Source organism: Indicator indicator, chromosome 6 (genome assembly GCF_027791375.1).
Source record: "Indicator indicator isolate 239-I01 chromosome 6, UM_Iind_1.1, whole genome shotgun sequence".
NCBI classification, from domain to species: Eukaryota; Metazoa; Chordata; class Aves; order Piciformes; family Indicatoridae; genus Indicator; species Indicator indicator.
In genome coordinates this window covers 14,225,181-14,247,645 of record NC_072015.1, presented here as the reverse complement: position 1 = coordinate 14,247,645, position 22,465 = coordinate 14,225,181, and the positions used below count along the sequence as shown (strand labels likewise).

General features: G+C 42.5%; 1 protein-coding gene across 1 annotated transcript in view; it reads right to left on the bottom strand.

Annotated features, from left to right (window-relative positions):
• The window catches only part of GMDS (GDP-mannose 4,6-dehydratase), a 357,646-nt gene that overhangs the window by 72,004 nt on the left and 263,177 nt on the right, over nt 1-22,465 (bottom strand). The window contains exons 8-9 of the mRNA XM_054381971.1: nt 10,681-10,799; nt 834-930 (exon numbers count right to left, since the gene is read on the bottom strand). Of these exons, the coding sequence (XP_054237946.1) occupies nt 834-930; nt 10,681-10,799 (216 nt within the window). The remainder of the gene's footprint in view (nt 1-833; nt 931-10,680; nt 10,800-22,465) is intronic.

Below are 22,465 nucleotides of genomic sequence, written 5' to 3'. Positions count from 1 at the left end.
TGGCATCAGCAGCTGTCAGGGGTGGTATCACCCTCCCAGAAGACAGAACATATTTTCCTGGGAACATCCAGGGTACAGTCAAGGCTATTGTTCCACAAGTCCAGAAAGCAGGCTCTGTCCTATGTCACCTGTGCATGGCCAACCTCCTGCCTGACTTAGAAATACAGTTTTTCCTCTCCTGACATGCTTATCAGGAGATTTAAGTACAGAGGTTAGTGGCTTGGTCCCACCGGCCACATGGACTGGTCAAGCATTCCTGGTGGAGTGCACCAAGGCATTCCCTGGGAGCAAACAAGCGTTTACTGAGCAGTATCCTGCAAGCACCCAAGAAAACAGAGCACACAGGCAATCCTGAAACAGGCTCTTTGTGGTACCCACAACACTCTCAGTGGAAGAGAGGATACTTACTGGATGAGGTTGGAACACTGGAGATGCAGAAGGAGGTACTTTAAAAACAAAGCCTATTAGTGCCCACCTTCCCTTGCTTTCCATTCTTGCAGCTGGAGGAGATGACCACATATGCGTTCAAGACCAGAAGGAACAACAGGTTATTCTACACTTGTTGTTTCCCATAAGCTGATGTTTCATGCCCTAAACATCCCCTCGCCTTTTCTAAGGGTGACAGAGGCAGAGCAGTGGCGTTCCCAACTCCTGCCTGTTCCCAGGGAGCTAGCGGTTGGGGGCCAACACCGAGCAGGCTCATTTCAAGCTCCTGGAGCTGGCAGCAGGAGTGCAATTAAGCCATTTTCACAGCATGCTGGCCAAATGCAGCAATTTATTGGCTGACTGATCGGATTATTCATTTGCAGAGCTAAGAGAGGACATTTTCTTACCACTTCAGTTGGCCTGTAGTACTTGTGATTGACTGTCACATGAATCTTGCCAGTCTCTTTGCATCGTCCTACTTCATTTTCATTCTTCCCTTCCCACCTGTAAAGAAGATAAACATTTAATCAACCCATAATTACTTTAGTGCTCTGATCTTACCAGCATTTGGCCGGCTTTCATTTACTCGAGGGCTGGTGTCAATCCTCCCTGCAGGACAGTATAAACTCATTAGCTACAGGAACAAAGGCAGAGTTTAGACTCGAGTGGAGCAACAATGGCTTTTGAAGTCTCTTTGTTTTGTTTTTGTGATTCAGTGGAAGGTCTGAAATACAGGACTTCCAAATTAAACACACAACGCTAGGGGAAAATAAAACGTCCTGATTTCAGAATGTCTCATGTATCTGCAAATAAATACGACAGGGAGGCTGTTCATTTGTGGATGGGTTCAAAGCTGGTTTCTTAAAATATTTTTAATTCTTGTATTTTGGCCAGTACTTTCAGGAACTCTTTAATCTGTTAATTTTATGGACATGAAGCTCTGTTAGAATAGCATTAAGCTGCATAATTTAATTTGTGCTTAACTAGGAAAAACAAAGCAGAAATAGTTCTTGAGTTCTCAGTCTTAGCTCAACATAGCATATCACAGACATGTCTTGTAAATAGCACTTGCTACCCTGCCTCTGAACCAAAAGCCTTCTATGCTGGCCCAATCTGTTTCTGCAATGTACTGTAGTTAATGTCATCTGCTTGTGCCATGAACTATTTTGTGAGCAACTGTCCTGGAGCAAAACCTTGAGGGCAGCAGAGGAGGAATGGTGTAGTGGGTGACCAGCTCTACTTCCAGAGAGGCCAGGAGCCTCAGGACAACATTCCCCCCCAAACAAATGCTTCAGGAAAGTACACTGGTGCATCAAACCTCATCCACTGAATGTATGAAATACACACAGAATGTATGAAATGCTTTTTGCCTCTAAGTTTATATCATGGGGCTCTGGACCAGATTGGACCAGAAGTGCAGTGATGAAATCCTTTACTCTTAGTGTTTAAATACAATCTTTGTGATTTACATCAGCACTGTGATTTAGATTATTCAGCCTCAGTCACCAGCGACAGAATCAAAGTCCCTCTTGCCTCCCACTCATTAAGTGTACTGCCAGCTCTTGGGGTTTTGTCACAGACTTGGTTTCTCCTTTCTCCCCTGCCTCCCTACCCGAAACTCCTTGAAGAATTTAATTATTTGACAATCTCAGCCTTCATTTTTGAGTTTCTATCCCTGAGGGCTAAGGAGGAAAGTCTGAAAATATGACCTCTGTGTACCCATGAAGGTTAAAACACTGAAAGGCAGAAGGAAATACCAAATATGCATTATTACTCTGTGTTATTACTAGCTTTTCAATCCCACGATTTTTTAACTACAGCTCGTGACTTTTGGGTAAGGAGCAAAGCTTGTAGGATGCTTGATACTGGGAACACTTCATGCTGAAATGGTGTCCAACAGATAATAGCCATAGTGAAGTCAGCTGGTAAGTGTCCTGCTATGATGCTAAAGATGATTTATAATTTAAATTTTCTTCCTTTCTTTTTTTTGCAGTTGCTCCGTTTGGAGCCCGAACTGCAAAGTTTTCATTCAGAAGCCAAAACTAACATTAGTCCCTCCCTTTAAAGGGCAGAGGGTAAAAATGTGCAGGACTCAAATGAGCTTAATAGAAAACTAACCATCACCAGTAAAACAACAGGAAGGGCTTAGATCAGGAGACGTCAGTTGTTGTTGGAGGTCACTGAGCAGAGAACCCCATTTAACACCCAACAGGCTTCAGAGGGCTTGGCTGAGCCAGTAAATACTCACTTAGTGTCGCTATCAAAGTTATACAACAATAGAAAGAGCTTAACAAGAAGTCTCCACCCGTTTTATCCAGTCCAGTAATGTGAAAATTTCACAACAGAAAAAAAAAAAAAAATTCTCATTGTGACCAGAGTACTGTTTGATAGCCACACTGCCAACTCCTCCAGGCACCTTGGACCCCACAGCTGGGACATCATCCTGGCAGGTCTGCAGAGGGTCAGCCTGACACCAGGAGCAAGCAGCCACTTCACTAAACACCACCATCCCTCCCCCCCCCCCCCCCATCTTCTAACTACAAAGAAAGGAAAAAACCCATCAAAACCCTTGTTAACTTCTAGTCACACTGTAAACTGTCACATGAGATCATCCTAGCATGGTGGAAGAGGCATGGGGCACCCTCACATTAGATAGCTCCAGCCATCTAGGAACAGAAGCCACCCAGGTTTCTGTTCCTTGAGGTGGATGCCCAGTAGGCAAGAACACAGCCATGTGAGCTATGCAGAGGATCCCTGGTTAAAGAAAGTTTGGCTACCCAGGGCTGGGCCAAATGTATAGAGGATGAGAAGTGGATCCTCCAACCCCTTGCTGGTGTCCAAGCCCAGGGTTCCCAAGAAGGTGCCTGGAGTGGATCCTCCACCTTTTGTAAGTTTCCCACAGAAGGCTGGGTCCAAAGCCTGCAGGTAACAAGCCTTTACAACCAGAACATCATCTACCCATGCTGGGGAGCTTCACCCTTCAATGAAGCAATAAACAGGTTTGCTCTTTCAGTGCCAGAATGCTCTGCAGCTGGAAAAGGACACACAAGACCACGTCCGCTACTGACCAAGTGGATTTGACATGCTCTCTGCATCTACACTTTGGGATTGCTTAGGATGACCTCAGAAACTTCCATTAAACTGTATTAACCACATTTCAAATGCATGTGCTAGTTTATGTGTTTAGAAAGTTCTTCACCTCAAGAGCTTTCACACTCTGGATTTACAGAGGAGTGGACTGCATTTAATTTAATACTAACTCCATATCTGCAGATCACTGCTGTTATGATACTTAATACTAGTGACAATGAATGCTCCTTCTACTACTTCTCTGGAGATTCCCATTATTTCTGATTTCCCATAACCATACAGTAAGACAGCAAGCTTAAGATATGAAACCATCCACAGGTATGGAAGATATTCTGAAGAGGAAGGGCTGGAGTACCCCTCATGGGTTGTAAGCTGGACAGGTGTGGACACAGGGAACAAATGAGGAGGGTGGGAACAGCCCTGGGATGGACCAAATGGTCCCAGTGTCTGTGAATGAGCAATGACCAAAGCAAAGCACATCTGTTGTTGAGGTGGTGAAGAATTCAGCTAAAAATGAAACCTTTCACAAAAGCACAGATGGACTGATGAATTTCACCTCCTTGCTTGAGCTTTACACAGAAAGAGAACCCAAGACGTAAACATTTCAAGCCACCAGTCATTACTCAGCCTCTTCAAGGAAAATAAAGCTGTAATATATGCCTTTCAAATCAAATGTATGCCAATAGGAAGTATTTTCACACCTGAAAATGAACAAAAACTTAGTTAAAAATAAAATTTTAGGGAAATTTTGCTCTTTTTCCACAAAAGATACCATTTGTGTAGTCCTCAGGTTTGTGGCCTGACTGCTGCTACATTGAAACCAAAGCACTTTATTTTGTCCTAGCGTATTGCAAACAGCAAAACTGACCCCACATTACAGACCATTAACATCTTTTCCAAGCAATCTCTGATTTGGAAACCTAAAATCTGACTCTTCACATGCTCCTCAGCCAGCAGCTCCGATGCACCAAAGAATCAAAGGTATAGGGTCTGCATAACCACGATTTTGGGTTTAAATCTAAATGTGTCACTGTAAAGAGATGTATATAAATTATTTTTCAAATGTCTTGATCAATCAGGTCTTCAGTGTTTGTTCTTTAAAGGAGCACAAATAAAACAGTGAGATTGTTGTTGCTGTATTCCCAGCACCGCAAGATGAAGCTTCAAAACTCTAAACTCCCCCAGTTATTATGAGACTTTACAAAAGAATCCCTGCCAGTCTCCCCAAATTTTTTTTTTCCCAATTCTTGGAAATCTTTTGAAATTCTTTTCCATTTACTTTAAATTGTGAAAGCTGGAGTAAAAGAGAATGTTTTCTCAATGAATATTAATGCTTCTGTGAAAATCCAAACATTCTGGAGAGAAAAGTTTTAGTTTCAGTAAGTTCCACTAATGTCAACCTGAAAAATATTACATTAATATCAAAAAAGAGGGCTTTGACATTTTCAGAATGATTTTTTTTTCCTTTCAGAATGGCTTTTTAAAGTATTTTAAAATAATTCTTTATTTACTGTAACAGGCTGTCCAGGGGGGCTGTGGAGTCTCCCTCTCTGGAGATAATTCAAAACCCACCTGGATGTGTTCCTGTGTGATCTGCTCTAGGTGATCCTGCTCTGTCAGGGGGGATGGACTAGATGATCTTTTGAGGTCCCTTCCAGCCCCTAACATTCTGTGATTCTGTGAAAAGGCATTTAGAAGAGAAGTAAAGCAGTCCAGCTGACCTGAAATCAGATATTTCCCCAAGTATAATTTCTGAGAATTGTTTTCATTTCACTTAGGGAAAAAAAAAGTGGAATTTGCCATGAAACTCTACATTTAATTCTTACCCAGCCTTCCTATAAAAGAAACTCTCATACCGCTTATGATGTATGAGATCAGATAATTAAATTGTTACAGTCTTCAAACCTTAATTTAAGTTCTGAAACAGTGATTAGGTCTGCCTACATTTAAAACCTTTTGTCAATAAGAAAGTAGTAACAGTCTTTTCAGCCAGATGAGCCAATTCTGTAGCAGAAGTGTGCTAAATGTCCACCTAAGATATCTACTCTGCAGTGAGAATGGTGACCAAAAGGTCACAGAACATCAGAGGTTGGAAGGGACCTCCAGAGATCATTGAATCCAACCCCCCTGCCAAAGCAGGACCACCTAGGGTAGTCTGCACAGGAATGCACCCAAGCAGATTCTGAATGTGTCCAGAGAAGGAGACTCCACAACCTCCCTGGGCAGCCTGTTCCAGTGCTCCATCACCCTCACTGTAAAGAAGTTTCTCCTCATGTTGAGGTGGAACCTTCTACGTTCAGGTTTGTATCTGTTGTTCTTTGTCTTATAACTGCAGCACTGAAAAGAGCCTGGCCTCCTCCACTTGATACCCACCCCTCAGATATTCATAGACATTGATCCGACCCCTTCTCAGTCTTCTCCAGACTAAACAGCCCCAAGGATCTCAGTCTCTCTTCATAGGGGAGATGCTCAAGTCCCCTAATCATCCTCATGGCTCTCTGTTGGACTCCCTCCAGCAGGTCTCTGTCTCTCTTGAGCTGGGGAGCCCAAAACTGGACACAGTATTCCAGGTGTGGTCTCACCAGGGCAGAGTAGAGTGGGAGAAGGACCTCCCTAGACCTATTGGACACACTTTTCTTGATGCTCCCCAGGATACTCATTACTGTCACATGGAGAACTTGCTGTCCACTAGGACTCCAAGGGCTTTCTCTGTGGAGCTGCTTTCCAGCAGGGCAGCCCCTAATCTGTACTGATGCATGTTGTTATTCCTCCCTAGATACAGGACCCTGCACTTGTCCTCATTGAACTTCATGAGTTTTTCCTTTACCCAGCTCTCCAGCCTGTCCAGATCCCATTGGATGGCTGCACAGCCTGATGGGGTGTTTGCCACCGCCCCAGTTTTGTATCATCAGCAAACTTGCTAAGGGTAGTCTCAGTTCCCTCATCCAGATTGTTGATAAAGATATTGAACAAAAATGGACCCAGGGCTGATCCCTGGGGAACACCACTGGATGCAGTCCTGTGAGGACCCTTGCTCATGTGGACTCAACTCAGGGTGCTGTTCCTTATTGACCTGGCTGGGCTCCTCTCAACTATGATTCTTTGAAATGCCTCCAGTTTCTGCTTGAGGTTCTGCTCCCTTCCTCCTCACCTGAAAGCTCCTGATTTTCCTGACCTGTTAAATATAACATAGCACTGGCCAGCATCAATTTTCAGTGGGCAAAAGCCAGACCTGGAAACAGCAATTGTTCTGCTGATGTCTTTTCATGGCTTCTCTTCCAAGTCTCCACACCCCCATTACTAACACATTGCTGGCTTTCTATGCTTACAACTGTCCTTCAAATCTCATGATTTCTGTAACCCAACCTCAAATTTTAAGGTTAAAAAAAAAAAAAAAAGAGAACCACCAACAAACCACAAACAAACCAAACCAAAACAAATCAGAAAAGCCCTCCTCCTTCAGTTCAACCTCAGTTCAACTTTCACTGTCATTGCATCAGCCACTACTCCACTTCTGGTAGTGGCTCACTTTGTTAGACCTTACAGCTTATCTGAAAACTTCTCCTTTCCAGGGTGATTTTTTGTAAGACCAACCAGCAATGCTAGTGAAGATAAGATTTGTATGTAGAGCCAAACAGCTTGAGTAAAATATTCATTTTCACTGAACTAACTCTGATCCTGGAGGCCAGGAATATCTCTGTAACAAATGCGCATGTATTTTTATATTAATAAAAACCTCAATAAATCTTTCCACTGCTCAAAGAGGATTTTTGTTTTGTTTTGTTTTGTCTTTTCTTTTCTTTTTTTTTCCTCCCCTCTCCATCTTTGCAGACAGTCTTTGCAGCACTGCAAAGATCTCCAAGAGCTGTAGTGGTTTCGGGCTATCTTTGCGATCCTGTTCTAATGTAATAAGATTAATGACAGAAAATTAGCCAAGACAAGCATTTGCCTGTTTCGTTTACCCTACTGCAGTTCAAATTATGGGCGGGAAGTGTTTCCCCCAAGTACTACTTAATTAGTAATGAGTAGAAGGGAAAGTAAAAGAGAGGGGAAAAAAGTGTAATCCTTATAGGGGAGAAAATATTTGTAGCTCTGAGGCTTTCCTGTTAGTACAAAGGACTGAATTTGAATGATTCAGAGGACTATATAAACGCAATCCAAAATGTCTCTCTTGAATAAGAAATGGTAGAAGTGAAAAAACCCTGCACAAGTTAGATAAACCCCTGTGTGTGCTTCACTGTCAACCTTAGAGAGAATCACTCTTTCTGCAGATGTACATCTCATTAGTTACAAAAATGTAGGAACATTTCTCTCTCTCTCAGCTTGGCTGGAAGACACAGTCCTGACATGTGCAAGTGACTGGCTATGACAGAGTTACTATGTTATCTTCTTCAAAGGACTTTTTGGGCTGCCCTGGATTTTCAGATGTGTAAATTCATGTGGATTGTTAGGAAGAGAAATTAAGAGAGAAACAAAATACATGTTTAGCTGGTTGATGGGGCAGCCAGGATTGCTTTTCTTTCTGTCCTCCACTACAATATAGAATCATAGAATCATTTTGGTTGGAAAGGACCTCCAAGATCATCAAGTCCAACTGTTAACCCAGTGCCACCACACCCACCAAACCATGTCCCAATATGCCATGTCTATGCATTTTTTGAACATCTCTGGGGATAGTGACTCCATCACCTCCTTGGGCATCCTTTTCCAATGTCCCACCACTCTTGCAGTAAAGAAATTCTTCCTAATAGCCAATTTAAAACTCAAGGTGTGACAGCTAAGACTTTGTTATATTGACCACTTCCCCTGCCACTGCACAAAGCAGGGATGGTTAAGAGTCCCTGAATCTGTGCCCTGTGTTCTTGGATGCACTACAAGTTCAGTCAGCTGCTGCTGGCCATGACATCCCTTCTGACCATTCATCCCACCAGTTTTGAGAGGCTCATTGTACAGCAGTACTGGGAAGCTGTGCTATCACTTACAGCACTGGAAAGTGCTGCTGGAAATTTCCCAGGTATGGTTGTGAAATTGCAAAGTTTCATAATACCTGAAACCATCCAAAAAACCTCACCCAACTAACCCAAAACAACTCATCCAAATTTCATGGAAGTGAGACAGGAAGAAACGAGGGTGGTGGAGTCACTATCCCTGGAGGAGTTTAAAAAAAGTGTAGAAATGGCACTTCAGGGCATGGTTTAGTGGTCATGATAGTGTTGGATTGACTGTTGGATTTGATGAAACAATTCTATGATTGTATAATTCCATCCAAACACCGACCACAGTAATTCCCAATATGAACAATGTCCACCATATGGAGCCACAGGAGCAAAAAGTCAAACAAAGAGGCCACACAACTGTGTGCTATGACCAACTAGATCTAAAGTAAGCCTTTAATATCCTCTCCAAACAGGCCACACAACAGTGTATTAGGACCAATTAGATCTAAAACCAGCTTTTAATATCCTCTTTATAACTGGAGCTCTTCATAAAAGTGCTTTCACTTTCATTTGTGTAGTTGTTCTTTTCTCTGTGTTTTTCTTGAGGGTTTTAATTTGCTTCCTGAAAAATACAGGTCAGTTTGTCACTCTTGAGAATGCTGAGACTTCTTAGGCCAACACCAAAGCACAGAGTTTCAAATTCAATGAATGGATAAATGTATTGACATAAAAAGAAATTGACGGTGAGAATGTCTGTGAACAAAAGCATTCAGCAGGTACTGACTTGGATGTTTCAGTTTCTAGTTTTAGGTAATCAAAACACAGACTAACTAATTTATATGTTTACTAAACATTCATTCTTGCTTTCCCAAACAACACTAGACAGGGACAAAAGAGTTCTGAAATTCATGAGAATTCTTGCTTAGATGGAGCAACTAAATCCACAGCACATTCCTATCAATGCTTAAGAGGGAGAATTAGCTTAAGCTTGTAAACACAAGAAACAAAAGTATAGAAAAAAAGAGAAAAATAAGAAAGCTAAAGCAATGCCCAGAGCTCCTGCTGATTCTCCTTTACCCTGTCACACCTCACTCCTATGAGGGCACACGGGACAGTGTGTGATTGATCATACAGGGACATCTCACTGTCAAGAAATGTGAAGAACATGGAGAGAAACATGTTTCCCAAACAAAGTTTTTTGGGATAGAAATTCTACTTACACAGCTTCTCTCTCTTTCTCTCTTCCCCCATCAGAAATTTTTTCTGGAAGTTGATGCCAAAAATTGAAACCAGACTAAAAGCTCATTGAGGAGAAAATGTTATTACCTCTCCAGCCACCCACTGGCTGTTCAAATAATATTGTATATATCCATGCACTCCTGCATATTTATTGAATTTGTCAAGTTTTTGTTCCCAAGTAAAACTTATTGGCCCTGTCAAAAGTTCACCAGCTGCAGAAGTGACTTTGATGGCCCGAGGAGCAGCCCTGGCGCTAGCGTCATGGAAGAGCCTGTGGCTTTCCTCTCCCTCCTCCAGCTGAGATTGGTATGCTGATGGATGGGGCCCAGAGAAGATACAGAAGGAGGGAAATTGAAAAAATAATAAACAATAAAAATATAAATTACAGAAAGCGCTCCCCGAGCCATCCTGGTTTTATTACATGGCCTTGAGAAGGAATTTGGTATTTTCAATCGAACTATGTGGAACATGCACTGTAAACATTCTGCACCCACTGCTCAGCATTGGCTTGTAGGAGGAAGGGCTAATTGGATGGGGTGGGTCTCTGCCTAATCCCTGTGGTGTGGTTGATGGGCTGTCACACAGCAAGGACAGGGCTGGGAGGTGTAACCTCTGGGGAGACTACAGAAAATGGGAGAAGGGCTGTGGAGATCTGAGGATCTTGCAAAATACAGAACCAGGCAGAAAACCTCCTTTTGTGGCAGAGTGATGAGCAGCAATATCTCTGAGGGGCGTCTCTCACCCAGGACTGAAGACCAGGAATAAAGAATCAAGGCATTCCCACGGATTTTGTATTTCTCATGATGTAGAGGAGAACACAAAACACACCTGCAGTGGCATCAGTCATGCCTGGGTGGACTCACATGGTACAGAATTAGAGTGTGACAGGAAAAAAGGAAGAAGGTAGAGAAACACCACTCTGTAACACGGCAAATGCAACAGGCGAGAAACGTTCAGCCCCTGCTTGCTATCTCATGTTCATACTCACACGATGGTTTTCCCAATGTGCTTAAACGACTTCTCCACAAATTCACGGACACTGTGGACCTCCCCAGTGGCTATGACAAAGTCCTCGGGCTCATCTGTCTGCAGCATCAGCCACATGGCCTGCGGAAAGACAAACAGAGCTGGGTTCAGTGCATGTGTGAGTGGCACATTATATTGTATTACTGCATCTTTGATCTGGAAGTAATGGCACAGAGCCTTAGATGGGGAAATGAGCATTCAACTGACATGGTGACTGTCCACCCGTTCACTGTAACCCTGGGGAAAGTTTAGTTATTTCCCCTTATAGAAAACAATGCTGTGTTTGATTTCCAATTTGGTTCACAGCAGGGGAGACTTTACTGTGTTTACTTTTGAACACTGAGTCTTGGTTTAGTGCTCTGTAGCATGGATTCCCTGGTTCAAACTATGGCATGAATTGACACTGATATGAGCAAAATAACATTTTGCAATGTTTCTCTCCAGAGTGCTAATGTCTGTCTGTCTGTCTGTCTGTTATAGAATGATGTGAAGCACATTGAAACATGAAAATATGGGTCCTTTTAGCTCTTCCTTCTGTCATGTTTGCTTTGGTTGAGATTTTAATTAAAAGTAACCAAGAGCAGTCAACAGTCCATTTGACCAAGTTAATCTGTGTTTCCTGATGAATATGAGGAGTGGCTGAGGGAACTGAGGTTGTTTAGTCTGGAGAAGAGGCTGAAGGGAGACTTTATTGCTCTCTACAACTACCTGAAAGGAGGTTGTACTGAAGTAGGGGTTGGTCTCTTCTCCCTACTATCAAGTGTCAGAATGAGAGGAAATGGCCTCAGGTTGTGCCAGGAGAGGTTTAGATTGGGTATCAGGAAAAAAATCTTTACTGAAAGAGTGGTCAGGCATTGGAACAGGCTGCCCCGGGAGGTGGTGTAGTCACCATTCCTGGAGGTGTTAAAAAACTGTGTAGACATGGCACTTTCAGGACACAGTTTACTGGCCATGGTGGTGTTGGGTTGATGATCGGACTTGATGTTTGTATAGGTCTTTTCCAATCTTAATGATTATATATTATTAAAGAACCATAGGAGAACCTGTGTTGTTTGACACAGGGACACAGAAAACACTGGTAGAAAAGCAAGACAAGCACTAACATTTTCCAGAGAACCATTTCTGTAGCAGCAAAAAATCACAATAGGTTTTGAAGCAAAACTTGACGAGATTGTCAGCATATGTGTATTTCAGGGGAGCTGGTTTGCTTCCCCCAGCAGTGTTTTCCCCAGATTCCCCTCCCACAAACAAGTGATGATAGATGAGCACAGTCTCAGAAGGCTGGTCAGATCACTCAGCAGGAAAGCAGATGGAAAAAAAACATGATTTGTCTGAGGGACCAGGGCAGGTACACCTTGGTTTTCTGCTTGCAAGCCACTGCTCTAGCAGCTAGACTATGTGACTGGCTAGGAGCTGCAGGCAGACAGAATAATTATTACTTTAGATCAATCAAAATGATGTAAACACTTAATTTCCTTTGGAGAGGAAAAGGGAATACCTGTATGGCATGATCTTTGCTTAATAAATAACCAGAAAAGGAAAACCAAAATATTTCAGCTTTCTCTCCATATGGTAAAAAGGACTGTCATCTTCTCACAGAGTCATCCACAACGCTATTTGCATTGACCTCTGCACATCAGCTTGAAAGAAAACAATTTTAGTAGGTCCCTTGGTGGTAGTGGATACTCTGCAAATCAGATTAATAAAAGCTTTGGGACAGCTCAGTTTCTCTTGGTAAATACCACCTGAAACATTCAATTCTCCCCCTTTCCCTTCTTAATAAATCAGTGTCCAGCACAGTGAGGCGACACATTCCACTTAAATGGCTCTATTTGCAAGTCATTTTTCTTCCCAGTTATTATTTTATACATCTTCCAAAGTTTTGACAAGATTTTATTAACATGTTCCCTCTGAACCTTTCTGCTTCTCGAACGTGCATGGAAGGCTGGGTTTCGGGCAACTGCTGCGTGAGTTCTTGACATGAATTGTGCTTTAGGGATATGACCTGCTGGGCAGGACAATGGCAGCAGCTTTATTTTTCCTTTCCAGGGTTGAACATTCAGCCAATGACGCAGAAATAGCCGGCTGGCTGATGAAACTCCTCTTGTGGGGAGGAGATGTCTTAACTCGTATCTCTCACATGAGCTTTCTTGGTTTTCTTGATGACTTGAGAGGCTGCCATAAATCACCAACTGCTCTTTCTTCATGACTGGACAAGCTTGCAGGAGTCACAGTTGTGGCAGCCTTGCAAAAAGGTAAAAGGAATGGCTAAAATAACTAACTGATGGTTCTGACTCTTGTAGTTTAGTCCCTGATTTCACAGACCTGCAGCTTTTATTAAGCAGCCTAGCTGAAAGCAACAAGCTTCCTTACAGAAGGCACTCTTGGAGTGAATAAGGCTTCCTATGGTTAGATATTCAGACTATAGTCAGGGTCTTCTCCCAACTTCAGTGGATTTTTGCTGTACAAAATAAACTCAAGGTCTTGCCTTTTTTGTTTGTTTGGGTTTTTTTTTTGTTTGATTGGTTTTTCCTTGTTTGAAATATACCCGGCACTGCAGTGTCAGTTATCCCTGACAGAGATGTAACAACCAAACCTGAGGGGTAAAATTCCCCACTGAATCCCAAATGTCATGTGGGTTGACCAAATATGCAATATTAGCATAAAGCCCAGCTACTTACTACATACTTTTGAAAAAGAATTATTAAAATATCTAATTAGAACTTTTTGCCACCCCTCCACTTTTAAACATCTTGGTGTTGTGATTCATTTGACAAAGTTTTAGTGTGGGTGCTTATGCTGAGACATTCAACAGCCCAGCAGGCATTTAAAATATATACATATCAATTTTATGTATCAATATAAAACAGTGTTGAAATATTCTCTTTACTAACAGGCACCGCGCTGAAGGAGACAGCTTCAAAATGCTAACAAAAATCTAGCCTTTGGCAACTGGTCTCACCAAGTGTTGTGCATTTCTAGGTGCCAGCTTCTGTCTCCCATCCCAAAGAGCAAGAAAATATGTCTTAGAAATAAAACTTTAACAGGATCAACTTATAAACAATTAGACAACACAGAGTTGCTCAAAGCAATTTTTGCCTCCATTCCTACCAGGAAAGAGTGTTTAGATTAATGATTACTTGAGAATCTCTCACTACTGGTTCTTCAATTTTTCCTTCTGGCTTTCGCAATTATTGGCACTCACCATTACCTCGGTAAAATCAAGTATGAAACCTGCTAAAGTTATGAACAAAGTAAGTGATAGTTCTGGTTTGCTTGGAGGAAGGCAGCCAAATGCTGTTGGCTTTGAATGGATCTGAGTGAACAGTCTGTAAAAAAAACACAAAGAAAAGCCAGAAGATAGAAGAGCCTTTGCACAAGCTCTTCATTCAAATATTTCCACAGGTAGAGTCCATGACAACCAAGGAGATCTATGTACCAGCAGTAGCTATTTGCCTTCCCTCCAACCAAGTGCCAGGAATGTGCTTCCCCCTGCATCAGACTAACAAAGGCCCCTGACCTATCAATTTCTAGGCATTTCCTTCAAAAGTTCATGTTGTCCCAGACTGAGAATGAGAGGGGAGGGAGAGGGGGGGAGGACTGGGAGAGGGGGTTGGGGGGCACAGCTCCAGGTTTATTTGTCGTAACTGAATGGCTTACTGGTTTTAACAGAGGGGAAAAGCTTTGTTTAAATTTCCACTGAAAGTAATTAATGGTTATTGACTGGCAAATGAAGAACAGGTGACACTCTGAATTAGAAGATAAATGATCTCATGTTCTAGCGTGATAATGGGTTAGTAATTGCTACAAAGCCTCAGCCTAGTGCGTCCCATCATGATGCTAGATCATGTCCAGCACACAAAGGCCCCTGTGTGAGAGGTATTCAGCCGTTCACCTCCCGATACAGCTGCAGAGTGATCTGCTCCATTTATTTGCTGATGGACTGCACGACTGAGGCAAAAGTTCACCCATTCTCACCTTCCTGTTCACATGCTGAACCACATGACCCATGACATGGCTGAACTGGGATGAAAACAGTACCCAGCCTTGGCTCTCGGCTATCTTTTAACCATCACAAGGTCATGTATTTTTGGAATTTTTCTGGTGCAGGAATGGAGACCTGTGAATTTCCCTATATTTTTTGGATGGGCTGGCAGCAAATGAAGAATTTGTTCCCATTCAGTTCTGCCATCCTCTCTCTAATTTTTTGCTCTATACAGTTAAAAAGTGGGGAAATGCTGAAAAGGAAAAGAAAACTACTGTGTAAACAACTCAGGCTTCACCTCCCTTAGAATGAGACTGTTCCTTTAATGGCGAACATAACAAAACATATTTTTCATATTTGAGCTCTTTTTGGCTCTGTTTTAGTGACTCATGAAGTCTAAAGGCAATGATATGGCATTAACATTTAAGGACAGAAACCTAACCGTAGAGAGATATGTAGCAAGCCCAGCAAGCAGACACACTTCTGTGATTACATGGACTGGGATATCTGTTCTGCATGCCTGAGCTACACAGCCCGTGCCAAAACCTTCCCACTTCCATCTTTCCTCTCTTCCCTTTTCAGGAGTAAGTAACATTTTGAAGCAGCATACCTAAACCATGAACCAGCCTTCTCCCTGCAAAAACTTCTTTGCTTACACAACTGGACTACCAGCAGAGACAAACCAAGATGGACTAACACCACCTAACACCACCAGGTATATTCTGTACATGCCACTGCTGTTGTGTCTGCTTGTCTGGAGCATCTGGAGTATGTTGTAGATGTGTTTCACCATTAACTTCCACTTCAGCATCCCAGTGAGAAAACATTTATTAACTGGGTTGTCATCCATGGATAACAAAGTGTCAGTAGTTGAGGTTATGTTTAACTCTCTATATTTGATACTTCTCTTTCACTGTCTGCTCTAGCACTGTAAATTGTTCAAAGGGGCTTGTAATCAGGTATCTCCTACTTAATAGGAAAAAACAAATATATCCAACTTTCTGGGACTTTAAAGTACAACCAACAATCTCTGCTCTAGAAATAAAAGATGATTTCTCAAGAAAATGTGTTAAGTATTTTCTTACATCGGATGCAAGACTCAAACCAGATATGACTGAACAGACACAAGATGTGATAAATGGAAAATGTTGTCACTAATTACTGTTTGTCCTGCACTGCCACACAGCACTTTTTTTCCAAGCCCTACCCTGTCAAAAACCCCCTCTCATACATGTTTCTAGGTTTTATGCAGAGAACAAATTCTTTGCATTCCACACACACACGCACAAAATAAAAATCAACTCAATTCAAAGATGTTTACTTTAAATGATGGAACAGATAGTCACAGCCTGATGCAGGGTGCATTGTCCATGCACTTAAGAGACAAAACAGCAGACTGGTGAATGTCCAGCTCTACACACTTATCACTTGTGGAGGGCATGGGTTACCTCAAGGCTGCCAACAATTAGGGAGCCATTTCTGACTAAGTTGGGAAACATTACCACCCAGAGAGACCCAGGAGTACATTATCATTATTTATAGATGTTTTGCCTTAACAGTATTCCATACTCTATTGTCTAGGAGTGGGTAGAAGAATTCTGTGGTATGGACATGGACTCTCCAGTGATCCCAATACTAGCCATCCTGCTGGGGTCACCACTGAGAGGGAGAATTGAGTATGTGAGGCCAAAGCATGATGAGCCTTTACAGAGACGTGGCAGCAAAGAACTTTCTCCCCATATGGTGAGCACAAAGGCCTGGCATGCCTCCTGTTCCTGCACTCACCATTTCTGACATAAAAGACAGTACTAATGTATCACCTCCTTCTCTGTATTGTCCTGATTCAATTGCACTGTCAGGAAAAGAAGCTTCTTGGCATCTTCTGCACCACACAACTTGGGGAGATGTCATGCCCACGCACTTCCTGCCCGCCTGGATGGGAAGCAGTTCCAGATGCCATCACTTGGCTCTTTCTGACACAACCCAGCTGATTGTCTGTGGTTTCTCAAGCCGCTACAGAAATGGCCACAATTGATGATTGTGCTTTGGAAAAGTGAGGCTGGGGACATCAACTCAGAGTTCTGAACCCAAACTCAGTTCCACTTTATTGATTTATTTACTTTTGGAGGGGCAGGGAGGGAAGGTGCTTCACTGGCTGAGTCACCCACATCTGATTGATTTCTGCAACTGTTGAAGGCGTAGGTGTGTACTGGGTGTACCCAGTAGGCATGAGCACGTGTTATATAAGGAGATTACATAAATGGACAGCGATACATGCATACATACAATACACAACACAGGGGAAAATCCCCTGCTTATATGTGTTCTGCACAACACACATGGCTGGAGAGCACTATCCAAGCTGAAGTGCAGCAGAAGAGTGTTGTGATCAGGGTAAAGCATGAACTGCCCTGGCCCCAGAGCCAAGACAAAAGCCCTGGGCATGATCCCATGCTCCCTGCCACAACAGCAATGGAGTGGAATGAACAACTGTTGCCTTCGCGCTCCTTTCTGATGCTGTTGTGAGGTCAGGGCAGTACAGCTGGGACGCTCCTGCCAAAGGAAACCACAGGGATGTGCTGCCAGGCGCTCCAATGCTGCTGAGAAGTCAGTGGCAGCAGGAGCAGTGTGCATCATCAATGTACTCCTACGCTTTTTTCCCTAAAAACACACACAGCCGTTCCTGCTCAGTTACAGAGGGTGCACACCCAATAAGCAAGAACCTTACTGTGCTGCTGCAGTTTGCATTTGAAAGGCGAACTGAAGTTCATGACTGAGGTCGCTGTCTATCACTGCAACCAGAGTGACACTTTCATAAGCTCAACCCTCTGTCAAAGCCCCCAGCCAAAGAGGTGCTGCCCAGGAAGTTCAGGGCACATGCCTCTGCCTCTTCCCTGAAGAGTCATCATCCTGTTTGTTCAGAGCACCAAAAATCATGGTGCTGGTGGAAGATCTATGGCTCAAGGACCCTCCATTCATGAAAAAAATCCCTCTTGAATACCATTTAAATATCCATCAGATCTCATCAGTTTAAATACACATTGATATGCTTCTTCCTTAGCAGGGTAATTCTGAGCAGAAGGACTCCAATGTCTGTGTACAAAGCTTTTCCATCAGTGTTGTCCCTTCTACTCACGCAGAGGAAACACTGAGCACTTGTGACATGGCAGCTGCTTCCATTCAGGAGAACAACGTTTGCAGACCATAGACAGTTACATCACCCACAGAAAAGGTATCAAAGATGAATAGATTTTAGAGAAAAACATTTTCCTCTGAGAGGAAAACCACAAAATTTGGTAGAAAACAACTGAAAATCTACCTGAAGAATCCTGAGAAAGTAAATGAACAACAAAAATTACTTTTAGTGATACAGATATTAGATGTCTCCGAAGGTATGGTTTTGGGGATACTGAGTTGTAACTCATTTTATGAACTTCCTCGTGGATTTTTGAAGTTACATCTGATTAGTGGCCACAGAAGCAGTTTGAAGTACAAACTGATTGAGTCAAATCCCATGGCTTGGCTGTAGATGTGAATTTCTTCAAAGCTGGACTATATTCAGACCAACATTGCTTTTTTGTTTGTTTTTTCTTTAAAGTTAAAAGAGCATAGTTGATACATTTAAAGATAGTAATCCAACAATTATAAAGTTACTAAGATAATAAAATACTTGATAATCTGTGTGGAGCATCTTGAATGAAAACAATATCAATGTCTTCTGGAACCAAAGCCCTCACATCTGTAGGAAACACTAGGAAACACTGTCTAGCTTCTCTCTTGTGAGCAGATAGGCTGATTGTTTTACAGATCTCAGGGAGGACTCATGAAACTTTAGGAGGCAGTTTTATTAATAAAGACCACAAGAATTATAATCCAGATAAACCTTACAGGTCAACCTCTGCTGTTAATGCAACACGATGTTTCTCACATGTGCCCCGGTTGAACACAAAGTTCTCATTGTGCTATCAAAAACTCGACTACTGCTGCCTTTCCCCTCCCCACCCCTCCTTGTGTCACTGAGTGTCAAAATATTGTTCTTTCAATATGTGAAAGTATTTGTATACACTTTCATAACTGATCTTTAGCTGCTAGCTGCAGGCAAAAAAGAAACAGTAAAGCTGCTTGTTGGGAAAACTCACCGGCAAGAAGAGTTAATATAGTCCCTTTTCCCTGCCAAAAAAATTTTGAACAGATTTTTGGGCCTGCAATGGTTTGTTTATTCTTCAAATGGTTAAATTGGAAGTGACGTGCATGACACAAAGTAATTTACATGAAAAGATACAGAAAGGATGGATCTACTCCCTGCTTCTTTCATTTTCATTCTGGAGGATATTGTCGCAATTGCTAACAAAGGGCTGCTTTAAATTCTGCTTAAGGAAAAAAGGGAGACAAATTTAAAACTAAACATGGAAAAATGAGGAAAACCTGGGTTACAGTAAATCTGTGTGAGTTTTAACCACTCTGATTGGTATTACCTAGACAAGCTATACAATAAATACATGTTTCCCAGGCTCCACCTTGCAGACAACCCTGAATGATATCTGACCCACTTCCCCCTCCCTTTTTTTTCCCCTTCCAGAATTAATTTTCCCTTGCTATTTTTACATGAATGAAAGACAAAATACCTCTTCACAAAGCAGCAGACTCCCACTTGAAGGGATTACTCACTGCTGAAGCAAAGGGGTGTGCCCAGGTTGCGGTGAGGGCAGAGGAGTCTTGGGGACCCGTGCCAGGAATGACTGGTTGGGGCCACAATCCAACCACAAGCAAACAGACCAGGCTTCCAAGTCAAGCACTGGCATGTTTACTGGAGCAAAGTGATCAGCCCCAGAATAATGATCACACTGTAGATATTGATCACAAAATGTTTACAGGGCAACATTTGGCTATAAAAAGATCCTGGTTTGTGCTTCTGACACCTGTTTGCTTTGGTTTCCTTCCTGGATTGCTCAGACAGAGGTAAGCACAAGTTGATGTGCTCCTTCTGATGGGTGTCAGAGCAGCAGCGTGATCCATGGATCGAAGCACTGCTGGTTTCCACACCTAAAAGCTGTTACAGGCACTGTGATACAGACAACTACTTTCTCTCCAAATCTTCTTCCATTCAGTCCATTTGACAGCTTTGCCTCCTCAGCCTGCTGGCCTCTCCACTCGAGGCTTTTAGGTCTGAAGGGACCTGCCTGGTGCTTACCCAGACTCAGTTTAACCCATGAATAGTGCTGTAACAAAAGTGCTGAGAGAGCCAGAGAACTGCCAGAGCACAGGCAGCCAGGGTCAGCAATAATAAATCAGTGCTTCGGAATGTTTATACATGTTTAAGGGTGTAATTGGGAAGGAAGAAGAGCAAGCCTTTAAGAGAGTAAGAGTGAAAAAAAGCAAGAGCAGTGCAATAAAGTTTATGAACAGTGGGGTTTTTGAAATTTTTTTTCAATGAAATCTAGGGAGAGAGAGTGAATTAACTGCATCAAATTAACCTGATTTCTATTTTATAATTTACATTTCCACCCCAAATCCCCAGAACTCTTGTGTCATGCTTTTGAACACTAACGCATTCTCTCCTCACACTGCTACCTGCTTCCAAACTGTTACACTCCTACATAATCATCTAAAACCGTTGAAACATGGATGTACTCATTCTGAGGAAAACATTTACTATCTGATGAGTTCTTATGAAATTGGAGTCATTCTTGCCAGAATAATCTGTACAAATAAAGATTGTCCTGTCTTTAACACATCATTGAAACTTCACCTGATTTTAATCCAGTTTTCAGCCCACTGGAGTTGGAATTAAAGAAAATTTTCATGTTTAAGTCACTGTTCCTTATGAGGCAGAGTAAAAATGCACACCACGTACTGTTTTCCTAACTATAAAAAGCAAGAAGTCACTTGAAAAAGAATCAAGGTTCTGAAGCAAGCTCAGTCCTGGTGCTGTGGAACTTTTCCTTTACCAGAACTTTTCAGGTGACAACACTCTGGAATTGGATGCTAAATTCTCTTGGTTGAGTACAGACAGAGACAAGAGCACAGCATTGTTGCCTTGGGGACATGGTAATGCAATTTCTTTTCTTTTTTTATTTTTACCTCATGTCACAAGTTCAATTTTAGGCCAACAGTACTGAAAACCACCACCATGTGATACAGCAGCTTCTGCAGAGAACCTGGTGGTTTTAACCCGAGCTACTGGAGCCCCTGCCACTGCTGCTACCCTGACCAGGTCCCCCCATGCTCAAGGTCAGACACCAGCTCATGGTTGATTCCACCTCATATCAGGGCACAGGGGTTACAACTAGGAAAAGTCAATAGTGAAACAATCCCAGAAAGCAAAGGCTGTATTTTAGAAGCATATTTGTGTAGCACAGATGCAAGAAGGATGTCTTTTGATCATTCTCAGAAATATATTTGAAGGGCACTTCACTTTGACTTTCCCCTGGCTTGTTCTGCTCATTCCAATTCCATCACCATCATCAGTTAGTGCTTCAGCAACGGTGGTTAGTCACACCAAACCCTAAGTCAGGGAAAGGGAAGGCTCTGCATTAACCCCCCAGATATGGCTGTTCTCTGTGGGCTCGTGTCTAAATGGAATAGAAAGTTTTACTCAGTTTGTTCCCAGCAATAAATGCAGTCCTGGCATCCTGGACAAATCCTTCACATAACAGCATGTGTTCTTTCATGCACCCCGGGAGTGATTCTATTTAAAGCCATGGAATTGTGGGTGTGAGACTGTAAGCACATCCACTTACCCAAAACAAAATTAAAACCTGTCTTATATTAGAGTCAGGAGAGCTGTTAGGAAAAATGCAAACCATATGAAGCTTTAAGCATACTTATGTTTTTTATCTGTCTCTGTGCAGCATACACAACTGACTTTCCCTGCCTGAGATGAAGTGCTGACAAGTGTTTTACCATATTATTACAGAATACCCCAGTAGCATTATCACACTTCAGCTTTTGCTTGCCATAAATCTCTGCTACATGCACGTCAGAAGTCGTCACTCGTATCACATCCAGACGGAATCCATGCCCTCTCTCCCCAATGGATGGGGCTCTGCACACACAAGCTATCCTGACATTGAGGTTGGAACAACTCTTTGGGCCAGACACCAGGAACCACGTTCCCACAAGCATTACTTGGGTCTGTTCTCAGGCAAAATCACAGTGGCACAGCCATGAGTCACTGCTGAACACAACGGATTTATCACCACCACTACAGTGGTGTCCCTTATATGCCCCTTTCCAAACATAAGTCTCTCCATTTTTTTTTATCCTCTCAGAGACATAACTCCTGAAGCATTTCACATGAATACAATTCTCTGCTCTGCACATATATACATATTTTTAATAGCTATATCATAAACAATATTCTAATTGCACCAGAGCAGTTTTACATCCAGCCTGTTTGCTGGTTTCAGTTTGGTCAAAGCAAATGATCATAGAATCACAGAATGGTTTGGGTTTGGTCAGTACCTTAAAGATCATCTAGTTCCAATCTCCCTGTTGTGGGCAGGGACACCTCCTACTAGTCCAGGCTGCTCAAGTCTCCATCGAACCTGGCTCTGCATACTTCCAGGGTTGGAGCCTCCACAGCTTCTTGGAGCAACCTGTTTGTTCCAGTGCATCGTGACCTTCTTGGGGAAGAAATTCTTCCTAATGTCTAATACAAATTGAGCTTCTGCCAGTCTGAAGCCACTATCCTTCATCCTGTCACTACATGACTTTGTAAAAAGTCCCTCTCCAGCTGTCCTGTAGCCCCCTTCAAATACTG